A 22,533-nucleotide genomic window follows, 5' to 3' on the forward strand; every position below is an offset into this window, starting at 1 on the left:
AAGTAGGCCTATAAATATAAAATAACTACACATTTCACACCAGTGACCTCAGTAAATGTTTTCCTGCCTATTCAAATTGAATAAAATTGAATATTATTTTTATTTGTAATATTTTTCCCTAGGTTTTCTTTCTTCACATTTCTTAAAGTCTTCCACATACCCCCTGGGGACTGCCCACATACCCCTAGGAGTACACGTACCCCCGGTTGGGAAACACTGTTCTTGACCAATAAACTGCTGGCTGTGCAGGCTCTTGCTCCATCCCAACACCAACACTCCTTATTCAAAAATATAAAGGCAACATCCAACAATTTCTACGATTTTACTGAGTTCCAGGAAATCAGTCAATTGAAATAAATTCATTAGGCCCTAATCTATGGATTTCATATGACCGGGAATACAGATATGCATCTGTTGGTCACAGATACCTAAAAAAAAAGGTAGGGGTGTGGATCAGAAAACCAGTCAGTATCTGGTGTGACCACCATTTGCCTCATGCAGCGCGACACATCTCCTTCGCATAGAGTTGATTAGGCTGTTGATTGTGGCCTGTGGAAAGTTGTTCCACTCCTTTTCAATGGCTGTGCAAAGTTGCTGGATATTGGCGGGAACTGGAACACGTTGTTGTACACGTCGATCCAGAGCATCCCAAACGTTTGTGCGATACAGAGGCATTTCGGAAATGAATGAGCGCATTCTGTTCTGCAAGAAGCTAACGGGGAGAACTACAGGTGAGGATGTGTTTCATGTTATTGACAGCTTTTTCTCAGAGCACAATCTGGATAGGAAATCCTGTGTTCATGTGTGCACAGATCGTGCTGTATCAATGCCTGGGAGAGTGAAATTATTAATTGCCCACATAAAGGTAAATCCCACTGTTCATTCACAGAGAGGCATTGGCCAACACGAGAATGAGTCCTGAGTTATGTTTTGAATGACGCAGTGAAAGTGATTAAATTTCACTGTGTCCAGGCCTCTGAATCACCGACTGTTTGAAAGGCTCTGTGATGACAGTGGAACTGAGCACCAGCAGCTACTGCTTCAAACCGACGTCCGTTGGGAAAACGCTACAGAGGCTTTTTGAGCTGTGTGCCGAAGTAAGTGATTTTCTGTCTGAGTACTCACACGCCCTTGTGGCTGTGTTCGAGGACACAGACTGGGGAGCCTGCCTTGCCTATCTTGCTGATGTGTTCAGCAAACTGAACAACCTGAGTCTAACTCTGCAAAGTAAAGGCACACACGTTCTAAACATGTATGACAAAGTGTGTGGATTCATAAAGAAGATCAAACTCTGGGAGAAGAAATGTGAAGATGGGGAAATAAGTGGTTTCCAGCAGCTTGACACTTAACTTTTTACAGGTGATGTTGACAGAGATCATATGGTGCAAATAGTAAGCTCACATTTATCTAAACTCAACAGTGAGTTCAACTTCCCTGACATTGAAAATAAGTCTGCCAAATTTGACTGGGCTCGTAAACCAAATTATTGACAAATTTACACCAAATCTAGGAATCACGCCGGTCGCACACGCATGAGGGGGTACTTCAGGCAGGTCAAAGTGTTTTAGGGGTACATTACCCAAAAATGGTTGGGAACCACTGGTCTAGAATAGTCTCTCTCCATTAGGGGCCCCCATAGCCATTCAGCAATGGAAGAACCTCAAAAGTCTTGATTCCACTGACCCTTCTTCTTGAGGGAAATGAGGAGATCAGAGAAAAAGATCTCCAATGTTCTGCTCACTCAACGTTTTGAGATGAGGCAAGGAGAAAGGACACGAGGAATCAAGACAAAGAATTCACCAGTTGACTCCCATCATAGAGAAAGAGTGTGGGACTCACGTCTAGTAGCAGCGGCAGCCGGGTGACTCTCTGCATGGGGAGGATGAGGAAGGAGATCATGGGCAGACCTTGGGACTCGCCGCTCCCCTCAATCTGTTTCAGCACCTCCTTAAAGGCAGTGTTGTTCGTTCTGAGACATGCACACACAGGAGGAAAGGAGTTGAAGAAAGGAAGCCACTTTATGTTGTGTTTGAATCATTTCAACATTGCATTATCCTTCAATACTTAGCCTAATCACTGATACAACATGACTGGATTGGTGTTACCTACATAGTGGAATCCTTACTTTCATCTATCCAACCATTTTAGATTAGTGATTTGATTACTTCAAGGATAGGAGGACCAAGGGATGGATGCATGTTCAAAGTATTCGATCAGGGTTTCTGTTCTGGGCCCTGTTCGAATACTTCAGAAATGCTTCCTTCCTTCCAACCTTCCTTGAAGTAATCACAGATCTGAATTAGTTAGATAGGTGAAAGTACACCTATCCAATCACTTATAGATCTGTACTTGAAGGAAGGAAGAAGGAAAGAAAGGAAGCATTTCTAAAGTTTTCAAACAGGCCCCTTAATTGACCTCTACTCACAGCAGCTTCTGCAGCGTCCTCTGCTGGAAGGTCTCGTTGGAGCAGTACACAATGTAGGGCTCAAAGTGGTGGGCGGCGTGGTTCTGCACTATGTCGCTGATGTCCTGGATCACCACGTTGTCCTGGTGACGCCTTTCAAGGTCCTCGAAAAACCTGTTGAGAACAGAACACGTGCATAACTGTTCCTTTCTCCCACTCTTTCTCTCTCTACTCATGATAAGGGCTACTGTACCGGAGCAGCCGTTTAATAATAACCGCAGTGACTAAGGCCATTACATGGAGAATCATTCAAAAGTGCAGTCAGCAGCAGTAGCAGTAGCATTGTACAAATGCCTCCCGAGTGGCGCAGTGGTCTAAGGCAGTGCTAGCTGTGCCACTAGAGATCCTGGTTCGAATCCAGGCTCTGCCGCGACCGGGAGACCCATGGGGAGCACAATTGGCCCAGCGTCGTCCAGGGTAGGGGCGGGAATGGCCGGCAGGCATGTAGCTCAGTTGGTAGAGCATGGTGTTTGCAACGCCAGGGTTGTGGGTTCGATTCCCGCGGGGGGGTATGACAAATAAAAAAATAATGTATGCACTCACTAACTGTAAAATTTAAATGTTGTAATTAAGAGTTGATGTGTTTGTCCACTTTTAAAGGCTTATTCTGCATATTATCGTAATTTGAATTCATCACCCACTATCTCAGCGAGTGCACAGCAATCAAAACAAAATACTAAAATCTACTACACTAATAAGTTTGAGCCAGGAAAGCATTAAAAGAAATCGAACAAAATTAGCTAGTCTAGTTATGTAACACTAGTAGGCGTCTAATATTAATAGTACTAATAGTATAATTTCCAATGTGCCAGTAAATAGAAACAACTGTAGCCTTCCTTCCAGCTCCCAGTCATTTTGTGCTGAAATACCGGGAGTAAACTGACACCCAAAACAACAGCTCAACCCAGAAAGCAAAGTCACACACATTCCCACACACACCAAAAGGAGATAAGAAGGTCAGAATGGGTGATAGTCGAGCAAACCCTTTCAAGTTACACCCGTCAGTTTCAACAGAACTGAGTGTTTTCCATTAAATTTCAACTGGGGAGCAGCCGCATAACTACAAATAATGATTTGTGCAATAGCCGTTGACAGAGATCCATTTTCATTCAAAAAGCAGCAGCAGTCATCAATAACAATGCAGCCTTGCTTTGAACGCGACCTGCTTTCAGTAACATGATCTTAAAGCTTTGCTGAATACCTCCCGACCGACTAGGCAGCAGAACCGGTTGAGCCAGCGTGTTTAAACACATCCCGTGAGTCCTCCTAGGAGACTTACTCATGTTCAAATCCCATCTAAATTATCCCATTGTGAACCTTTAAACTGTGCAAGCAGCCAATTATAAATGGGAATACTAGTACAGTAGCCTGAAATATATATATAAATAATTCACTGACGTTGTTTCAATGTTGTGTCAATGTTTGTCCATACAAGCATTTCTAAAACGTTGATAACATCAATCATTTTGCTCTAGGAATGTCTGAGTGTGAGTGTTACTAGTCCTAGCTGTTACTAGTCTGCTAGCTTTCATTGAAGCTCAGGTGCAAATGACATTGATCTACGAGACTACCAGACTGGCCTGTTGTTACAAGAGCCAACCGTGACATAAGATAAGATTGCCGGTTACGGCCAGGTAACCTAGCTAGTCGGAGCTAGCCGGGGCTAGCCTGCTAAAGTTAGCTCCAGGAGACGGTAAGGTATGGCGGAAGTTTCTGCAAGAGGGCTTTATAGACAAAAAGAGCGCAATACATCGATCTACGAGACTTCAAGGACAGCCTACTTTATAAGCAATGAGTGATCCACAGTGTCGAAGGCATTAGACAGGTCAATAAAAAAGGGCCGCATAGTCCAAACAATTAAGAACATAATCTAAAAATGCACTATGCAGAAATCGCTCCGACATTTCCTGGTTGCTAAAATTCTAATAGTTCGCCTAATTTCAGTTTGTGACAAAACAAGTAAGTATAGTGTAGAGAGAATCATTGTACCTCCATTGTACCGTCTAAACCAGGAAGCATAGAAATAGCGCACATAGAACAGATCTACCGCTTCTTAGATTTGCTTTCGATGAGAATGACATATCTATAAATTCAATGACAAAACAAGTAAGTATAGTGTAGAGAGAATCATTGTACCTCCATTGTACCGTCTAAACCAGGAAGCATAGAAATAGCGCACATAGAACAGATCTACCGCTTCTTAGATTTGCTTTCGATGAGAATGACATATCTATAAATTCAATTTCTATGTGAATTGGTCAGAATGAAGTAGCAGAGAAGTAAAGAAGTAGCAGAGATGATGCTATGGCCTGGTCTGAAACCTAACATTTAAAATACAATTCATAGTTAAAAAGGGTCTAAGTTGATTATTTACCAAGGATTCTAGAATTGTTGCTATGCAAGAGTTTGGAAATGGGGCAATAATTATTTAGGTCACCACCTTTGTGAAGGGGGAGTATATGGGCCGCCTTCCTGACCCTGAGGATGGTAACAGAAATAATTGTAAGGTTAAAAATACGTGTTAAAGATTCTGCAAATCAGAGGAACAGAAAGCTTAAAAAAAAAAATTACACAGAGCATCACTATCCTCACAATAAACAATCACACACAAAGACAAGGGGGCAGAGGGAACACTTATACAGGTACTGATGAGGGGATATGAACCAGGTGTGTGTAATAAACAAGACAAAACAAATGGAATGATGAGATGAGGAGCGGCAGTGGCTAGAAGGCCGGTGACAACGAACGCCGAAGCCTGCCCGAACAAGGAGAGGAGGCAGCCTCGGAGGAAGTCGTGACATTTATGGTCACAAGATTATTACTGACAATACCCCTGGGAATATGGTTATTTGTAGCAGTATGACGATAACGCTGTGAAATAGTGGGAATGGTATGAGTTACCTGAGCAGGGGTTGGGCTGTTTTTTAGTCAATGTTTTATAAGCGCCTCCTCTATGTTGGCCGAGATAACTTTTACCCCTTTCATATTTGGATGCAAGCCATCCCTCTTGTAAAACTGGGGCGTTTCCAAAAAGTGGTGAAAATTGTCAAGAAGTAGGAGGACTATCCGTACCAAACTTGAAATTGTATTTCCAGGCATTAGCATCTTGTACCATCCTAAATTGGTTTAGACATGATTCTTCCGCTCCCTGGCTGGGTATAGAGAGCAACCCTAGTTTCTAGTGGGGGGTGAGAAGGGGTGGGAAACATTATTTCCAGGAGTGGGGGTTGGATGGAGACATGTTGGCTGTGTGGGGTTGGGGGAATGGGATGGGAGGTTCGGGATGGAGGCCCACTTCTTTTTTGTTTTCTGTTCCTGTTTATACTGAATGTATTATTAAACTCTATAGTTATTTCTAACTGTTTTTTTTGTTTTGGGGGAGAAGGGGGGGGTACAGGTTTTATAAACGTATAATTTCAAATTGATAAATGTACATGTAACCCCCCCAACAAAAAATAACAAAACAAATAAACATTTTGGTCACCCCCAGATTTGTTTAAATGTACTCCAAATCCATAGAGGAACACTAGGATTTAAGCCAATAGTGTAGCCAGAGAAGATGACTAAAGAGTTCAATACCACAACCTATTGTTGGTAGAAGCCCGGAAATGAGAACCCGCTTGCCTGTCTCCTTTAGCCTGCCTATGTGCCCTCTGAAGTAATCTTTTAATTGCTCCAATTTATGAAGATTGATGTTGTTTTCACCAACATGAATGACTACTGTGTGAGCATTCGGATGCTTCTCAATCACAGCAGGGACCTGGTGATTTATGTTCCGAACACGGGCTCCAGGGAAGCAGTGGGTCCTTACTTCCGCAACCACCACATCACTAATCATATAACAACCACCACCAGAGGACGACGAGAGGGTCGCTGCAAGCCTGTGGGACGTGCTATTGGGGCACGTCCCGGCTACAAGAGCCAACCGTGACATAAGATAAGCTTTGCCGGTTACGGCCAGGTAACCTAGCTAGTCGGAGCTAGCCGGGGCTAGCCTGCTAAAGTTAGCTCCAGGAGACGATAAAATCCAACCAACATGGTGTGTTAAGAACAGTATTAACACCGTTGTCCAAAACTAAAACAAATGTTTTAAAAGGTATAAAATATATAAGTGTCTTAAAAATGTAAACACGTATAAGTGTTTTAAAAAGTATAAAACACAGAAGCGATGTATCACCACTCAAACTATTTGCTTCCTACTTCCTGGTCACATGACTCGGAAGTATGGCATCACAATGATAGTCAGAGGAGTTGACTACTAAAGTACAGGTTTGGATCAGGCAAACAGTCAGCATAAATGCATCCATTAAAGGGTATATAGACTACAGCCCTGTTTGCCAGATGACTGTTTGCCACTAATAACCACACTATTCCAACCGCAAGCCAGATCGCAATTTTGTGGCATTCAAACTGGGAGCATCCTAACCAGCTGTCTCCATCTGCAGTCCTGGAGATATATACTACCTTTTGCTGACGCCTTCGATGACAGCGATGTTGGAGAAGAGGTGGTGGTGCTCAGTGGCGGTTATGGTCTTCCGCAGCGCCTCGCTCCCCTTGAAGTGGCGCACCAGGATACTGAGGCTGTGGAGGTATGAGTACTCCGACGTGATGATCTCAAAGATGGCCTGCCAAAATCACAAGTAAGAGAAATTCAGTAGGGAAAAAGGCCCCTATACGGCATGGAGAACCCTTTAGTAAACTACACTGAACAAAAATATAAACGCAACATGAAACAATTTCAAATATTTTACTGAGTTATAGTTCATATAAGGAAATCAGTCAATTGAAATAAATTCATTAGGCCCTAATCTATGGATTTCACATGACTGGGAATACAGATATGTATCTGTTGGTCACAAATACCTTAACAAAAAAAGGTAGGGGTGTGGATCAGAAAATCAGTCAGTATCTGGTGTGACCACCATTTGCCTCATTCAGCGTGACACATCTCCTTCGCATAGAGTTGATCAGGCTGTTGACTGTGGCCTGTGGAATGTTGTCCCACTCCTCTTCAATGGCTGTGCGAAGATGCTGGACACTCTGTTCACAACGTTGACATCAGCAAACTGCTCGCCCACACGACGCCATACACGATGTCTGCCATCTGCCCGGTGCAGTTGAAACCGGGATTAATCCGTGAAGAGCTCACTTCTCCAGCGTGCCAGTGGCCATCGAAGGTGAGCATTTGCCCACTGAAGTCGGTTACGACGCCGAACAGCAGTAAGGTCAAGACCCTGGTGAGGACGACAAGCACCCACATGAGCTTCCCTGAGACGGTTTCTGACAGTTTGTGCAGACATTCTTCGGTTGTGCAAACCCATAGTTTCATCAGCTGTCCGGGTGGCTGGTGTCAGACGATCCAGCAGGTGAAGAAGCCGGATGTGGAGGTCCTTGTCTGGCGTGGTTACACGTGGTCTGTGGTTGTGAGGCCGATTGGACATACTGCCAAATTCTCTAAAACGATGTTGGAGGCGGCTTATGGTAGAGAAATGAACATTCAGTTCTCTGGCAACAACTCTGGTGGACATTCCTGCAGTCAGCATGCCAATTGCACGCTCCCTCAAAACTTGAGACATCTGTAGCATTGTGTGTGACAAAAAAGATGTTGGCCTTTTATTGTCTCCAGCACAAGATGCACCTGTGTAATGATCATGCTGTTTAATCAGCTTCTTGATATGCCACACCTGTCAGGTGGATGGATTATCTTGGCAAATGAGAAATGCTCACTAACAGGGATGTAAACACATTTGTGCACAGAATTTGAGAGAAATAAGCCTTTTATGAGTATGGAACATTTCTGGGATCTTTTATTTCAGCTCATGAAACATGGGACCAACACTTTACATGTTGCATTTATATATATTTTTTCAGTGTAGTTGCAAATAAATAAATATATAAATACACACACACACACACACACACACACACACACACACACAGAGAGAGAGAGGTAGGAACAGACAGATCAGCATTCAAAGATACAGCAAGACACATACTACCAATGACAAAAATTTGTAAACAACAGCAACAACAGAGAACATAGCGTCACCATTCAGCTTCTCTAGCCGTTAACTGTTGGGAAAATACCCTCGCAAGATGTAAATGAACTAGACTGTAAAAGATTACATGGGATATGGTGAAGACGCAAAGGCCACTTCGAAGAACACTTTCCATTTCATTGACGTCTACTACTATGTGTTCCCAACTTCTCGAAACCGAATGTTAGACATCTTTTACTATGTATCAGTTATATCTAACGACCATTTTGAATGGACCATGTCCCATTCATATGCAATAGAGCTCAATGCCTGTCCATGACAATGGATGGTGCCCCCAAAGGACACTTAACTGGAAACTTTAATCCAACAAAATATATGGAGTTTATAAGCTAGCTATAACTTTAAGCATTCACCTTATAGAGTAGAAGATACCACTGATAAATCTAGTTTAAAACTCATCTAGGTGCTTTTGAGAAGGAAAAAATTTATGCACGCATGACTGTAAGTCGCTTTGGATAAAAGCGTCTGCTAAATGGCATATTATTATTATTATTATTATTATATTGCTGTTGACATAACAAGATTAGCCAGTGGGAGTGGATAGACTAAGGCGGCCAACGAATGGAGGGTGTGGCTGTATTAGCACAGAGAGCGTACTGGGTGGACTTTGCTATTTAGACAAGAGTGTGTTCTGACTCCCAATAAAGAGTCCCGGAGGAGGCAGTCCCCCCCCACCACCACCACACACACACACACACCTCCTGTCGCTTCCGCTCCTCAGCCGAGATCCTCTGAAGAATACCGGTATCCTTCACCTGAAGCATAGAGGAAGGATGATGATTAGAACAAACTGTAATTTAAACATCATAGTACTGTAATATGTTGCTTAAGCAGTATCACAGAGCACTCTGTATCCATATGGGAATGCGATTGCACTGAAAATGTTGTCATTTGCAGAGTTGGGCTCAATTCCATTCAAACTACATAAATGAAATGGCCAATGGGTTCACGCGAGTCCCTTTTGAAATCATTCATATATGGGGTTAAAATATAATTGAACACTACCTTTTGGTTTAAAAACATTTATTTGTCTTCATAGGACTAAGCGAGTATAAAAACTTAGAATGAAAGATTTTAGGAACAAAACTCTTTTCAACCATTTTCATTCTAGGTGGCAGGTAGCTTAGTGGTTAAGAGCGTTGTGCCAGTACCTGAAAGGTCGCTGGTTCTAATCCCCAAGCCGACTAGGTGAAAAATCTGTCAATGTGCCCTTGAGCAAGGCTCTTAACCCTAACTGCTCCTGTAAGTCGCTCTGGATAAGAGCGTCTGCTAAATGCTCCTTTCCAATAAATATCAAGGGTCTTACTCTGGTGACATGATGATCGCTGCTCGGCTGCCGTTTGACAAATAAAAATGTCCGTAATAATAATTTGATCAATAATAATTTATCATGTAGGCCTAGGCTATACCCGCACTGTATCTGCGAGCTGTTGGCGAGAGTGCGTGTACCAAGACCAGAGCGGGCACATTCACTATATAACGCAAAATGTTTTGTGACAACCATCAATATAATTGAAAATGCGATGGAAACCCATTTAACTTGTATTTTTTATTCGGTACATGGGAATTTAACCGCAAAAATTATTTTTATGTGCACTACGTCATCACGCACAGTCTTTTACGCAACAAGTCAATTGGATGGAAAGACATCTCTGGTGGGAGAATGTGTTTATGCGTATTTTAGAATATTCTGGTTGTAGAATGTTTTTATATGTATTTTAGAATATTTGCATGAAAATCTGTCATCAATTGGATGGAAACCTAGCTAGTGCCAAGTTTATTGGCTTCTTTAAACCGTATGATTCGCGCCAAAGTTTGGTGTTGATGCACAGTCGCACACATATCTGCCATCAGGGTTCAGATCATGGGACCCTACCAGTCCACCCTGGCCTGGGAGACCCCTCTGCTCCTCCCTGTGTACCTGTGGTAGCGAGCTCCAAGTGACCTGTGCTGGCCTGTAGCTCTTGACCACGATGCTGTGGTCTTCCTCAGGAGGCTCCACATGGACAAAGTCATCGTCCTCCATACTTGGAGAGTTGGGGTGCAGCCCCCGCTCCCTGATCTCCTGGTACAGCTGAGGATCTGCGGGCGAGAGAATCGAATTGGAATAACTTTATTGTTCCACGCAATGTTGAAATGGCTTTTGTACTTATAGCTTACACTGAACATTTTGAAATGCATGGACAACTTCATCAAGTCATCACTTCACTGTCATTAAGAACACTATTTTCGACAAAATGAAAAATGCAAGAACCAATACATAGTGAACTAGGGAAAAATAATAAGGAAAAGAGCGGATCAAAATGCAGGACATTCAAAATGTTCAGTATCCTGAGTGCATTCAGACAGAGCTGAGAGATGTCCTGTTGCACTCTATTGAGCCTCCCTGAGGCTACCATTTCCAATTTAGGAAACAGAGGATGAGACAGGTGGTTACCAATGTTCAAAGCTTTCTCTCAAGTATTACACATACTTGAGATATACTTATACGTGTCATCCAAAATACTCTTACCAGCCTATCACTTAGCGCCCTAGACTATTAGCTTTTACTCAAAACACTTACATTGCTGTACCATCATGCTAACCAGGAATGCAGGTCAACCAATTCCATTTGAAGTTCAGGAGGTGAATTGAAAATTACAATCACTGACAAAATCCTCACTCATAATAAATAACAGCTCATTATCGATTAATCTCACTGATGCTAACAGATTATTTTTGTGTTTGATATGTTTCTGCTCTTTTGCAAAGAAACAGATTGGCACCCAGACCAGTCATCTGCGTCTCTAGGGGAAAAGCTCTGTCAGCCGGGAGGAGTGACACATACGTACCATCTTTGAAAGAGCCCCTATGCTTCTGGTTCCTCTTTCTCCCCAAGGTTCTCTAAAGGGGAAATGGTGGAGACACAGCATGAGTTAATCATAGAGGAAGGTGGGAGAGGGCCTCAACATTCTGTCTCCCTCTCCTCCGCCTCCCTCTCAAGCAATTCAGTCAATACGTTTTGGTCCACGTTAAAACCATAGTGCAGGTCTTCCTTGACTGACGACACTAACAGTTTTTGCAAGGGAAGTTGTCCTGGAAATTTGACCACATTCTAACTAAAGATGGCTTCTAACTTAGGGACTCATCATCACCAGCACTTTGGCACCGATGACTCCTAGGCTGCTGGATAGACACACAAACTGAGGAGTGAAGAGTAATTGATAAATTATCCCTTTCAGATACACAGAAGTGCCTAGGCCCTGGCAACCCTGTTCTTGGAGTTCCGCAGGTTCTACCAATCCTCCCCATTTTCAGTAATTGGCTAAATTCAACACACCTGGTCTCCCAGATCTAAAGCACAAATGTTAAATCAAAAACACAAAGTGCCTGTGGCACTCCAGGACCAGGGTTGCCTAGCCCTAGGGGATAGCAGGGGGGATAGAGATGGAATTCAACCAGCGTCTTGCTCCCACTTGCCTTGCGTCCGGGACTGCGTGCCGGCCCGGGGCTGGAGGCTCTGCTGTCCTCCCTCACGGGCTTGAGTGTGTTGGCGCTCCCTCGGTTCTTTGCCATGGCGTCTATGTCGAGGCTGGTCACTGCCGCTCGGTACGACTTGTTCCTGCGGTTCCTCCTCAGTGAGAAGCCATCCCCGTCGCTGTCGTAGTCCTCCCAGGAAAGATCGGGCCCCATGGCAGAGTGGCGGCTCCTGGAGGAGGGGGTGTTGGAGGAGACCTCCAGACCCAAGGGGAAGGTGACCACGGTGGTGTGGTGGCGGGGCTTATTGTGTCGACTGGCCACCGCCAGGCTCTTAGGGATGAGCTGCTGGGTGCCCAGCTTCTGCGCCGCAGCGCTTTGCGTGCTAAGGAAGACAGGCTCCCGCCCCTCGGAGCCTTCGGCCAACGAGGGCTCAGCCTGGGATGTGGGCAAGCCCTGCGGTTGGCCATGGTGGTTTTCCGTCGAGTGACAGTCCAGCTGCAGGTCGGAGGAGAAGCGTCGCTCCAGCAAGAGGGGGGCCTGATCGCCCATGGAGACGTCCGACTGTCTGTTGGACATCCCTGCCCTGGTCCCGGTGGTTCTACGTCTGCCTGCTTGAGAGCTCGGTTATCTCTGCAGCATCAGCAACAGGCTACCAGAGGAGCATGGAGACTGTCTACCTGTCGGGACAAATATAGGATGTCAACTGGAACCAGGTAGGATATTTAAGTTTTGCAATTGAATGTTACTATGGCATTACTGTTTCAAAGAAGACAAACACCATGGAATGTTGTCGAAAGAGACCTAGGTCTCAATAGGTCTTCCCTGTTAAAATAAAGGTAAAATGTATTTAAAAAATAATCTGGGGTGGAAATAGATAATCTGCTTTGAATGTCAATGTTCTGCTTTGAATTTTCCACTCAAATGCCCGAAAAGTTGCCAACCGATGACCATCAGGAGGTTCCCAAACCCTCTTACCCCAGTAGCCTAATGAAACTCATGATACCATCCCAGCTCACTCAGAAGAACCAGTTATCCTAGTCTAATTAAATCAGGCTTTAATACACAATTAATTGATGTATCCAGCCTGAAACATTAGTGCAAAATCGTGTAAATTTTCCTTACAAGCCAGAATGTTGGAAAAAATTACATTTGAACTTACTCTATTGGTTGTCTGTGCATTTTGTCCATCAGCTGCTCAAAATTTGAGACAAAATATCCACAGGAAAGTATTGTTTACCTGACTTTTTAGAGAGACGGTAGGTACAGTGCTTTCAGAAAGTATTCACACCCTTTGACTTTTTCCACATTTTGTTGTGTTATAAAGTGGGATTAAAATTGATTTAATTGTCTTTTTTTAATTTTTATTTGATCTACACAAAATAGTTGAATGTCAAAGTGGAATTTTTATTCATGGCAAAGAAAACACTAATATACACAGAACAAAAATATAAAAGCAACATGTAAAGTGTTGGTCCCATGTTTCATGAGCTGAAATAAAAGATCCCCGAAATGTTCCATACTCACAAAAACCTCTCTCTACATTGTTGTACACAAATTTGTTTACATCCCTGTTAGTGAGCATTTCTCCATTGCCAAGATAATCCATCCACCTGACAGGTGTGGCATATCAAGAAGCTGATTAAACAGCATGATCATTACACAGGTGCACCTTATGCTGTAGCTCAGCTGGTAGAGCACGGCGCTTGTAACGCCAAGGTAGTGGGTTCGATCCCCGGGACCACCCATACACAAACATGTATGCACGCATGACTGTAAGTCGCTTTGGATAAAAGCGTCTGCTAAATGGCATATTATTATTATTATTATTATTAATAAAAGGCCAACATCTTTTTTGAGAATTTGGCAGTACGTCCAACCAGCCTCACAACCACAGACAACGTGTATGGCGTCGTGTGGGCGAATGGTTTGCTGATGTCAACTTTGTGAACAGAGTGCCCTATGGTGGCGGTGGGGTTATGGTATTAGCAGGCATAAACTACGGACAACGAACACAATTGCATTTTATCGATGGCAATTTGATTGCACAGAGATACCATGACGAGATCCTGAGGCCCATTGTTGTGCCATTCATCCGCCGCCATCACCTCATGTTTCAGGATGATAATGCACAGCACCATGTCGCAAGGATCTGTACACAAAATATATATCTGTGACCAACAGATGCATATCTGTATTCCCAATCCCAGTCATCTGAAATCCATAGATTAGGGCCTAATGAAGTTATTTCAATTGACTGATTTCCTTATATGAACTGTAACTCTGTAAAATCTTAGAAATTGTTGCATGTTGCGTTCATATTTTTGTTCAGTATATTTTGATTTGATAAGTATTCAACCCCCTGAGTCAATACGTGGGGGGAGGGCCGGCTCGTAATGAGGATCCTCGTTAGCACAATAACATTGTATGTACGGGAAAATCCCTCTTCTCGTCAGCCTCCAAGCTGGGAACAAGGGAAATTGTTACACTGTTACACTGACTGGCCAAGGGATCAGTGGCCTGCGCGATGGCGAAAATGGCCCCCCGACTCGCTGCAACCCAAACACTGTGGTTCCTGACCCCGCTACGAATCCGTGTCGCCTCGCTCCGGTAGCTGCTTAACTCTCCGGAAATGTATTTTTAGCCCCCATTTTCAAACACTTCGGTACTCATACCCCTTGACTTATTCCACATTTTGTTGTGTTACAGCCTGAATTCAAAATGGATTAAATATTTTTACAAATCTCACCCATCTATACACACACACACACAATACCCCATAATGACAAAGTGAAAACATGTTTTTTGAAACCTTTGCAAATGTATTGAAAATGAAATACAGAAATCTCACGTACATAATTATTCACACCCCTCAGTCAATACATTGTAGAATCACCTTTGGCAGCAATTACAGCTGACTCTTTCTGGGTAAGTCTCTAAGAGCTTTGCAAACCTGGATTGTACAATTCTTCAAGCTCTGTCAAGTTGGTTGTTAATCATTGCTAGACAGACATTTTCAAGTCTTGCCATTTTCAAGACGATTGAAGTCAAAACTGTAACTACGCCACTCAGGAACATTCAATGTCGTCTTGGTAAGTAACTTGTGTATATTTGGCCTCGCATTTTCTCCCAGTGTCTGTTGGAAAGCAGACTGAACCAGGTTTTCCTCTAAGACATTGCCTGTGCTTAGCTCTATTTTCTTTTTATCCTAAATACTTCCTAGACCTTGCCAATGACAAGCATACCCATAACATGATGCAGCCACCACCATTCTTTAAAATATGAAGAGTGGTACTCAGTGATGTGATGTGTTGTGTTGGATTTGCCCGAAACATAATACTTTGTATTCAGGACAAAAAGTTGATTTCTTTGCCACATTTTTTGCAGCATTACTTTAGTGCCTTATTGTAAACAGGATACATGTTTTGGAATATTTTTATTCTGTAGAGGCTTCCTTCTTTTCACTCTGTTATTTAGGTTAGTATTGTGGAGTAAATACAATGTTGTTGATCCATCCTCAGTTTTCTCCTATCACAGCCATTAAACTCTGTAACTGGTTTAAAATCACCATTGGCCTCATGGTGAAATCCCTGAGCGGTTACCTTCCTCTCCGTCAATTGAGTTAGGAAGGACACCTGTATCTTTGTAGTGACTGGGTGTTTTGATGCACCATCCAAAGTGTAATTAATAACTTTACCATGTATGCTGTTATTTGTTATTTTATTTTTTTACACAGATACCAATAGGTGCCCTTCTATGCGTAGCATTGGAAAACCTTGGTCTTTGTCGTTGAATCTGTGCTTGAAATTTACTGCTCAACTGAGGGACCTTACAGATAATTGTATGTGTACGGTAGAGATGGGTAGTCATAAAAAAATAATGTTAAACACCATTATTGCACACAGAGTTAGTCCATACAACTTATTATCTGACTCTTTAATCCGAGGTAAAGTTAGTTTTATATTGGATATTTGTTTCTCTTGTCAATAGCTATTGAATGAAGCATGCCATGACAATGAAAATGGTATATTCTGAATCAGGGGAGGATGGAGAACAATCCACACCTTTTTGTGTGAATTTTAATTGTTTTATTTGGATTTCAATAGATGTATTATTATTTTTTTTTATATATTTTTTTATAACTAGATTAAGGTCAAATGTAAATGTATTTAACATTCTGGCTTGTAAGGAACATTTACACTATTTTGTACTCCAATGATTCAGGATATATATAGCCTACCAATTAATTGTCTATTACAGCCTGATTAATCAGACTACAGTTAACCGTGCCCGTTCCCAACGGAATAACATGACAATCAACCCGTGACTCACCGCTCATGCCTACCCTCTACAGTGGGAGCATTACACAATAGCAGAGAGAGAGAGAGAGAGAGAGAGACGTCCAACACAGATCTGTGCACAAGTGAACTGCATTTATAACAAATCCATGCAGTTTATGTAACAAACCGTGTAGGCTTTTTTACAGGCACATACAGCCTTGAGGTGATAAAACTACTTGCCTCCAAACATGTGTGATAGGTAGTCTTGAACCACACAGGTAGATTGTTGTGTAACTGTATGTTTATTTCATAATGAATATACACTTAAAAATGTATTATACCACATCATTGAATACTAGTTTCTGATTGTCTAGAAGGGCATTCTAGAATGGACATTAAAACCAGATAACGGGACCGTTGGAAAATGTATCGGGACACCTTGCAATCATGACACAATATGCGCCTGCATATACATGCAGACCGTATTTGCTACAAAGAAAGCTAAACCAACAACCACACAAACTGAAATTGGATACATTGTAAACGCAGGTCCAACAAGGTAAAAAACGTAGCTAACTAGCTAGCACTGATTTGTTTTTTACAGAAACATTTTTTTGGAGCATCGGATGACTGGAGCATTTTCTAAATTCAAACAAACCCCAACAACTAGACATGGAAGTTTAGAAGACATGTTGTCTTCCAAGTCAGGAATTGAGGAAGTATCGACAATTAAAAGTTGGTCGAAAATTCTCTGTGCTACGCCTAAAGGGCGACTGCATTTCCTGATTTGGCCTCGTTTTTGATCAATGCTCATTAAGAAATGTTAGCAGCCATGACGGAAGGCAAACGAGAGTTGTCTTGGGGGTGTGGTTTGATGTGGGTGTGTCTTTGCCATTCAATCACAATAAACAAGTGCAGTAGTGAGTACAGTGAGGTAAACTAAGCTAGCTTTGCTATGAATAAAGAAATGGTTTTGAAGTTGGACTTCTCCCCTCTTGACTGACTCGCCATCTCATGATGGTCAGCTAATTCAGTTGTATGTGTAGGCTAAAGCCTGCACTGACCTTGTGTTTAGCCAAGCTGACAGCAGCTAGCTAGCATAGCTTGGTGATAGCTGCAGCTGGCTATCCTATCTACCTGAGCAAGAGCCAGTGTCTGGAATGTGTTTCATAAGACACTCGTTCTACAACGCCTTGCTAAGAAAGTAGCTTGCAACTTAGTTTCAACGTTTCATCAAGTTATGTAAATACATGTTAACGTGGAACCGATATCAACTACTGCGAGTTGAATGCCCGTGGTCTTCAGTCAGCTCAGCTGTCCTAAAACAATATTCTATAACTGGCTATACAGGTGTAGGCTACATGTGGACATTGCACAAATGTCACCCAGCTTGATACATCAACTAAAAATCAATGTGTTTGTGTTACAAAGACAAATCATTTTCTGCTGTAAATATCATATTGGTGTGCTTATAAAGACAGTATGCCTACACTTAACAAATCAAAATCAGTTCTGTGTAGAGTAGAACTTCAGCTGCCTAACCAGAACTAGAATGGCATTTCTATGAAAAACGTTTTGCAACGGAAAAGAAAGCAGGCGTTTCTTATTGGACAAGTAGACGTAGTTCCTCCCCCAATGTCAGCCCGTTTGCCTCTGTTTTGTCTAGGGAATACAACCCAATGATTGTATACATGAATGGACAAAGCCATCGATCACGTGACACCGTTCATTCCTATGTGAAGACCCAATAGCACATTGAAGCCAAATTAAGTTGGTTAAGATGGCGTCTCATGGAGACATGACATGCACAGTTTGACCTCCAAGAAGTGACGTTACAGGCTAGCTCTGTGCTGCCCCCTCTCATTGAACTTGAGTTGAAGGCTGACTGGGGTACTGCAGGCTCCCATGTTACAAAGTCTACTGTGTAGTGTTAAATGTACATTTTAGTCATTTAGCAGACGCTCTTATCCAGAGCGACTTACAGTTAGTGAGTGCATACATGTTTTATTTATTTTTATACTGGCCCCCCATGGGAAACGAACCCACAACCCTGGCGTTGCAAGCGCCATGCTCTACCAACTGAGCTACAGGGGACTGCCTTGTTACAAGGTCTACTGTGGATAGTGTTAAAATGTAACCCTGCCTTGTTACAAAGTCTACTGTGTATAGTGTTAAAATGTAACCCTGCCTTGTTACAAAGTCTACCCTGTATAGTGTTAGCTTTATGTGAACCAGAGTTACAGTTAACAGAATGAACAATTGCAGAAGAGCACTACAATCAGATGAACAAATTGGTTTTATGACAAAATTAAAATACTTTTCTACAATGAAACCTGTCTCCACTGCTTAACATTGTGTGTATAGAGTGACATTAATATTTAAACACATTGTAAGCATTCTTTGCATAACACTCAGCCCTGCTATAGTAGTTCACTAAACAACAGAGTGAGTTGTCCATTGAAGTTGTTGTCTTTGGCTCTTTTGATATCAGATTCAGGATGAATAATAACAAGGTTTGTGGTAGTTTGAAATACACCTTAGGCCAGGAGTGTTTCCAATTCACATTACCCGACAATAAAAGCCCTAGCCCTATAGTCATAGCACAGATGAAAAGGAAATCTATCTATAATAATAATAATAATAATATTTTGTCATAGCTTATGAATAGGACCCAGAGTTTTACCTGACCAGGTCATAATAATAATATAATATGCCATTTAGCAGACGCTTTTATCCAAAGCGACTTACAGTCATGCGTGCATACATTTTTTTTTTTGTGTATGGGTGGTCCCGGGGATCGAACCCACTACCTTGGCGTTACAAGCGCCGTGCTCTACCAGTTGAGCTACAGAGGACCACTCATAAGATCAGGAAAAACTCCAGGGGCCTCAATTACGTGTGTACATACAAGATATACCACAAAATGTGTGTGTGCCAGTTCACACAAAAGTTGGCATTTATAAAAAAGTTACTTGGCGTGAGAATGTGCTCACCTCCCTGCAAACTTTAGACCAGGGTTCTTCAATTCCGGTCCTGGAGGGCCAAAACACTTCTGTTTTTTATTTCTACCTGTAGTTAATTGCACTCACCTGGTGTCCAGGGTCTGAATTAGCCCCTGATTAGAAGGAGAGGATGAAAAACAGAGGTGTTTCGGCCCTCCAGGACCAGAATTGAAGAACCCTGCTTTAGACCATGCGTATGCACATCTGCTAGTGGTTGAAATATTGTATTGCAAGCTGGCAAGTAAGTATAAAAATAATAAATAATTGGTCATTTAGCAGACGCTCTTATCCAGAGCGACTTACAGGAGCAATTAGGGTTAAGTGCCTTGCTCAAGGGCACATTGACAGATTTTTCACCTAGTCGGCTCGGGGATTAGAACCAGCGACCTTTCGGTTACTGGCACAACGCTCTTAACCACTAAGCTACCTGCCGCCCGTATCTTGTGCAAATCGAGGATATGATGAAAAGCTTATTTATAAATATAAAAAAAACAGGAAAACATATGAACAAGAATGCACCCATTTGCCGTTAGCGAGAAGAGCAAAAATCGATGTTTTATTTTTAGAATCTAAAATAATTACACATAAGAATATTTTTCCTATTTTTTTTATTTTGTATATAACCATTGCACACGTCACGTACATTGAGAGACGGGTCGGACCAAGGTGCAGCGTGAAAAGCGTACATGTTTATTAACTAAATAAACATTCAACAAAACAAGAAACAACGTACCGTGACGTCCTCAGGCTATACACATACCAGCCTAACAGGAACAAGATCCCACAATACACAGTAGGCAATGGGCTACCTAAGTATGATCCCCAATCAGAGACAACGAGCAACAGCTGCCTCTGATTGGGAATCACACCCGGCCAGACAGAAACAGAAAACTAGAACTTAAACATAGAATATACAACATAGATTTCCACACCCTGACTCAACAAACTAGAGTTCTATAGGTCAGGGCGTGACAGCATAATAAATTCCTAACCTTTTCTGACCGTGATGGGTTCATATTCCCGAAGGAGCCATACAACAACTGACAGTCCTTTTCATACAGGAGTAATAAAGGCCTAGAGCACAATTTTTGTGGAAAAAAAAAAAAAAGTAGGCTATTCACACACTGCTGTACAATGTAGAGAAAATGGCGCATTTCAAGAGGGTGCTATGCAATTAATGTAGAAAACATAGTTTTCTTTGCCTTATGTCATAAATTACACAGAATTCAGTTGTGCTGTTTAAGATGAGGGAGGATGATACATTTTTTATGAGCATGTCATTTCATGCTGCAAGAGCTCTGATAGGTTGGAGGATGTCCTCCGGAAGTTGTCATAATTACTGTGTAAGTCTATGGAAGGGGGTGAGAACCATGAGCCTACTAGGTTTTGTATTGAAGTGAATGTACCCAGAGGAGGAAGTCTCTTAGCTTTGTAAATAAATATATGGATGAACACCCCAAAAAATAAAAAAAATATAATGCTTATCCTGATTTATCAGAGGCTGCTGCAGCACCACTTACTTCCTGCAGCTATGGTCCTTTTCCAGACACAGCATAAATGACTGCTAAAGATTTAAACATCCTGCCAACAATGTAAATAGACCGGTAGTTTATGTAAAATATTTGACAGTATGGGTATGCTACAATATTGGTGTGAGATAGGAGCGTGATTCATCATTGCCTATTTAATCTCAGAGCCTATACCAAGCCAGGGTCTAGAAACCCAATAATCTATTGATAAACTAAATATTAAACAACAACTGATCTTTTGCCTGCCATGGCCTAATGCCAATAGTTCCACATTAGACAGCAAATAAGGGCGTTATTGTCACCATAAAAAGTGAATGGAAGGAGTTTTTCAGGCGGACTTATAATGCTCCTTCACGCACGCAGTTTTATGACAATGTCTGATTTTTATAAACAGAAAACTTGCGTGTGTATGGCGTGCGCAGACTTTCAGAAATGGCGCACGCAGAAATTTAGTGTGAAATTGACTTAAGGTTTATAAATGAGGCCCCAGAAAATACATGTACGAATTTTGCAACACCACGTTTGAACCTGTGGTGCCACCTCTAAACAAAACCATTTCATATACCAACGGTGCACCTCTTGAAAACTCCATTAAATGGATTAGAAAGGAATGTGAGTGTAGCACTCCTACCGTCCACGACCGCTGTGTTATTACCGCTAAACCAAACGTCATTAAAAACAATTAATAAAAGTACTGTACCTGTCCAACTCGAATAAAGATATCCTCTTGCCAACAACTTAGTGTGAAATAACGTCAATTTGTTCGGCAAATGTCCAGCATAACGGTCGCAGAATTTCTCGGAGTAATTGTAGGCTAAGCGACAATGTATGTTCCCTACTTTCCCTTCACTTCCTCCTCAATTTGCTTGTATAAGAGAGCCCTCAGTACATGCTACGTCACTACAGGTGTCTTAACTGCTGTCAATACAGCGAGATCTTGACAAAGTCGGAATCAACTATTTCCCAGAGAAGCATAGGTTGAGTAGCTTATGCAGTATCCCTTTGAAATGCAATTTCATTTTTTGTCAGTGGATTAAATTGAGAAAAACATTTATATAATATAATATAATATGCCATTTAGCAGACGCTTTTATCCAAAGCGACTTACAGTCATGCGTGCATTCATTTTTTTTTTTTTTTTTTGTGTATGGGTGGTCCCCGGGGATCGAACCCACTACCTTGGCGTTACAAGCGCCGTGCTCTACCAGCTGAGCTACAGAGGACCACATTTAGAACATAATATGAGGCTACAAATTTGCTTGTTTAGTGTACCATAAAATATGACCCACTAACAGAGTTTAGGGTTAGCCTACAAGGGGCATTTCATTAAATTTTCACACTAAAAGATATCACTTGATATATCTCTCTCTGTGCTCAAAGTGACATTTCAGTTCAACATTATTGAGCTAAAATATTTTTTTCAAGCTATCCATATATTTTTTTTTACAAATCTCTAATGGAAACAAAAACCTAAACAATGGAGTATATCCTCATTTAGTTGGATTATGATGGAAGTATTATATACTGTAGGTCATATTCGTATAAAGTGAATGCATATTTTCATTAGTTGAAATGACCAATGAGTGACTGAAAATCATACAGATGTATGTTTTGTTAGACATTAGTAGGCATACAGACCCTATATAACCACAGTATGACTCATAATACCCATAAAACCTAGCGATCAAACAGGGAAATGGTTCCAATCGTTTTTCCACCATTCCTTTTCCCCCATAGGTTTTT

General features: G+C 41.9%; 1 protein-coding gene across 2 annotated transcripts in view; it reads right to left on the reverse strand.

Annotated features, from left to right (window-relative positions):
- The window catches only part of LOC121546001 (rho guanine nucleotide exchange factor 16), a 35,373-nt gene extending 13,723 nt beyond the window's left edge, over positions 1–21,650 (reverse strand). The window contains exons 1-8 of one of the 2 annotated variants that reach the window (XM_041856959.2): positions 21,491–21,650; positions 11,983–12,655; positions 11,355–11,406; positions 10,445–10,605; positions 9,222–9,278; positions 6,929–7,089; positions 2,426–2,578; positions 1,840–1,969 (exon numbers count right to left, since the gene is read on the reverse strand). In XM_041856959.2, the coding sequence (XP_041712893.1) occupies positions 1,840–1,969; positions 2,426–2,578; positions 6,929–7,089; positions 9,222–9,278; positions 10,445–10,605; positions 11,355–11,406; positions 11,983–12,558 (1,290 nt within the window). In that variant the 5' untranslated portion in view covers positions 12,559–12,655; positions 21,491–21,650. Of the gene's footprint in view, positions 1–1,839; positions 1,970–2,425; positions 2,579–6,928; positions 7,090–9,221; positions 9,279–10,444; positions 10,606–11,354; positions 11,407–11,982; positions 12,660–21,490 lie in introns of both variants that reach the window. The other variant, XM_041856958.2, reaches the window with a different exon arrangement.
- Between the last annotated feature and the right edge of the window lie 883 nt (positions 21,651–22,533).

This window comes from Coregonus clupeaformis, chromosome 30 (assembly GCF_020615455.1).
Source record: "Coregonus clupeaformis isolate EN_2021a chromosome 30, ASM2061545v1, whole genome shotgun sequence".
Taxonomy (NCBI): domain Eukaryota; kingdom Metazoa; phylum Chordata; class Actinopteri; order Salmoniformes; family Salmonidae; genus Coregonus; species Coregonus clupeaformis.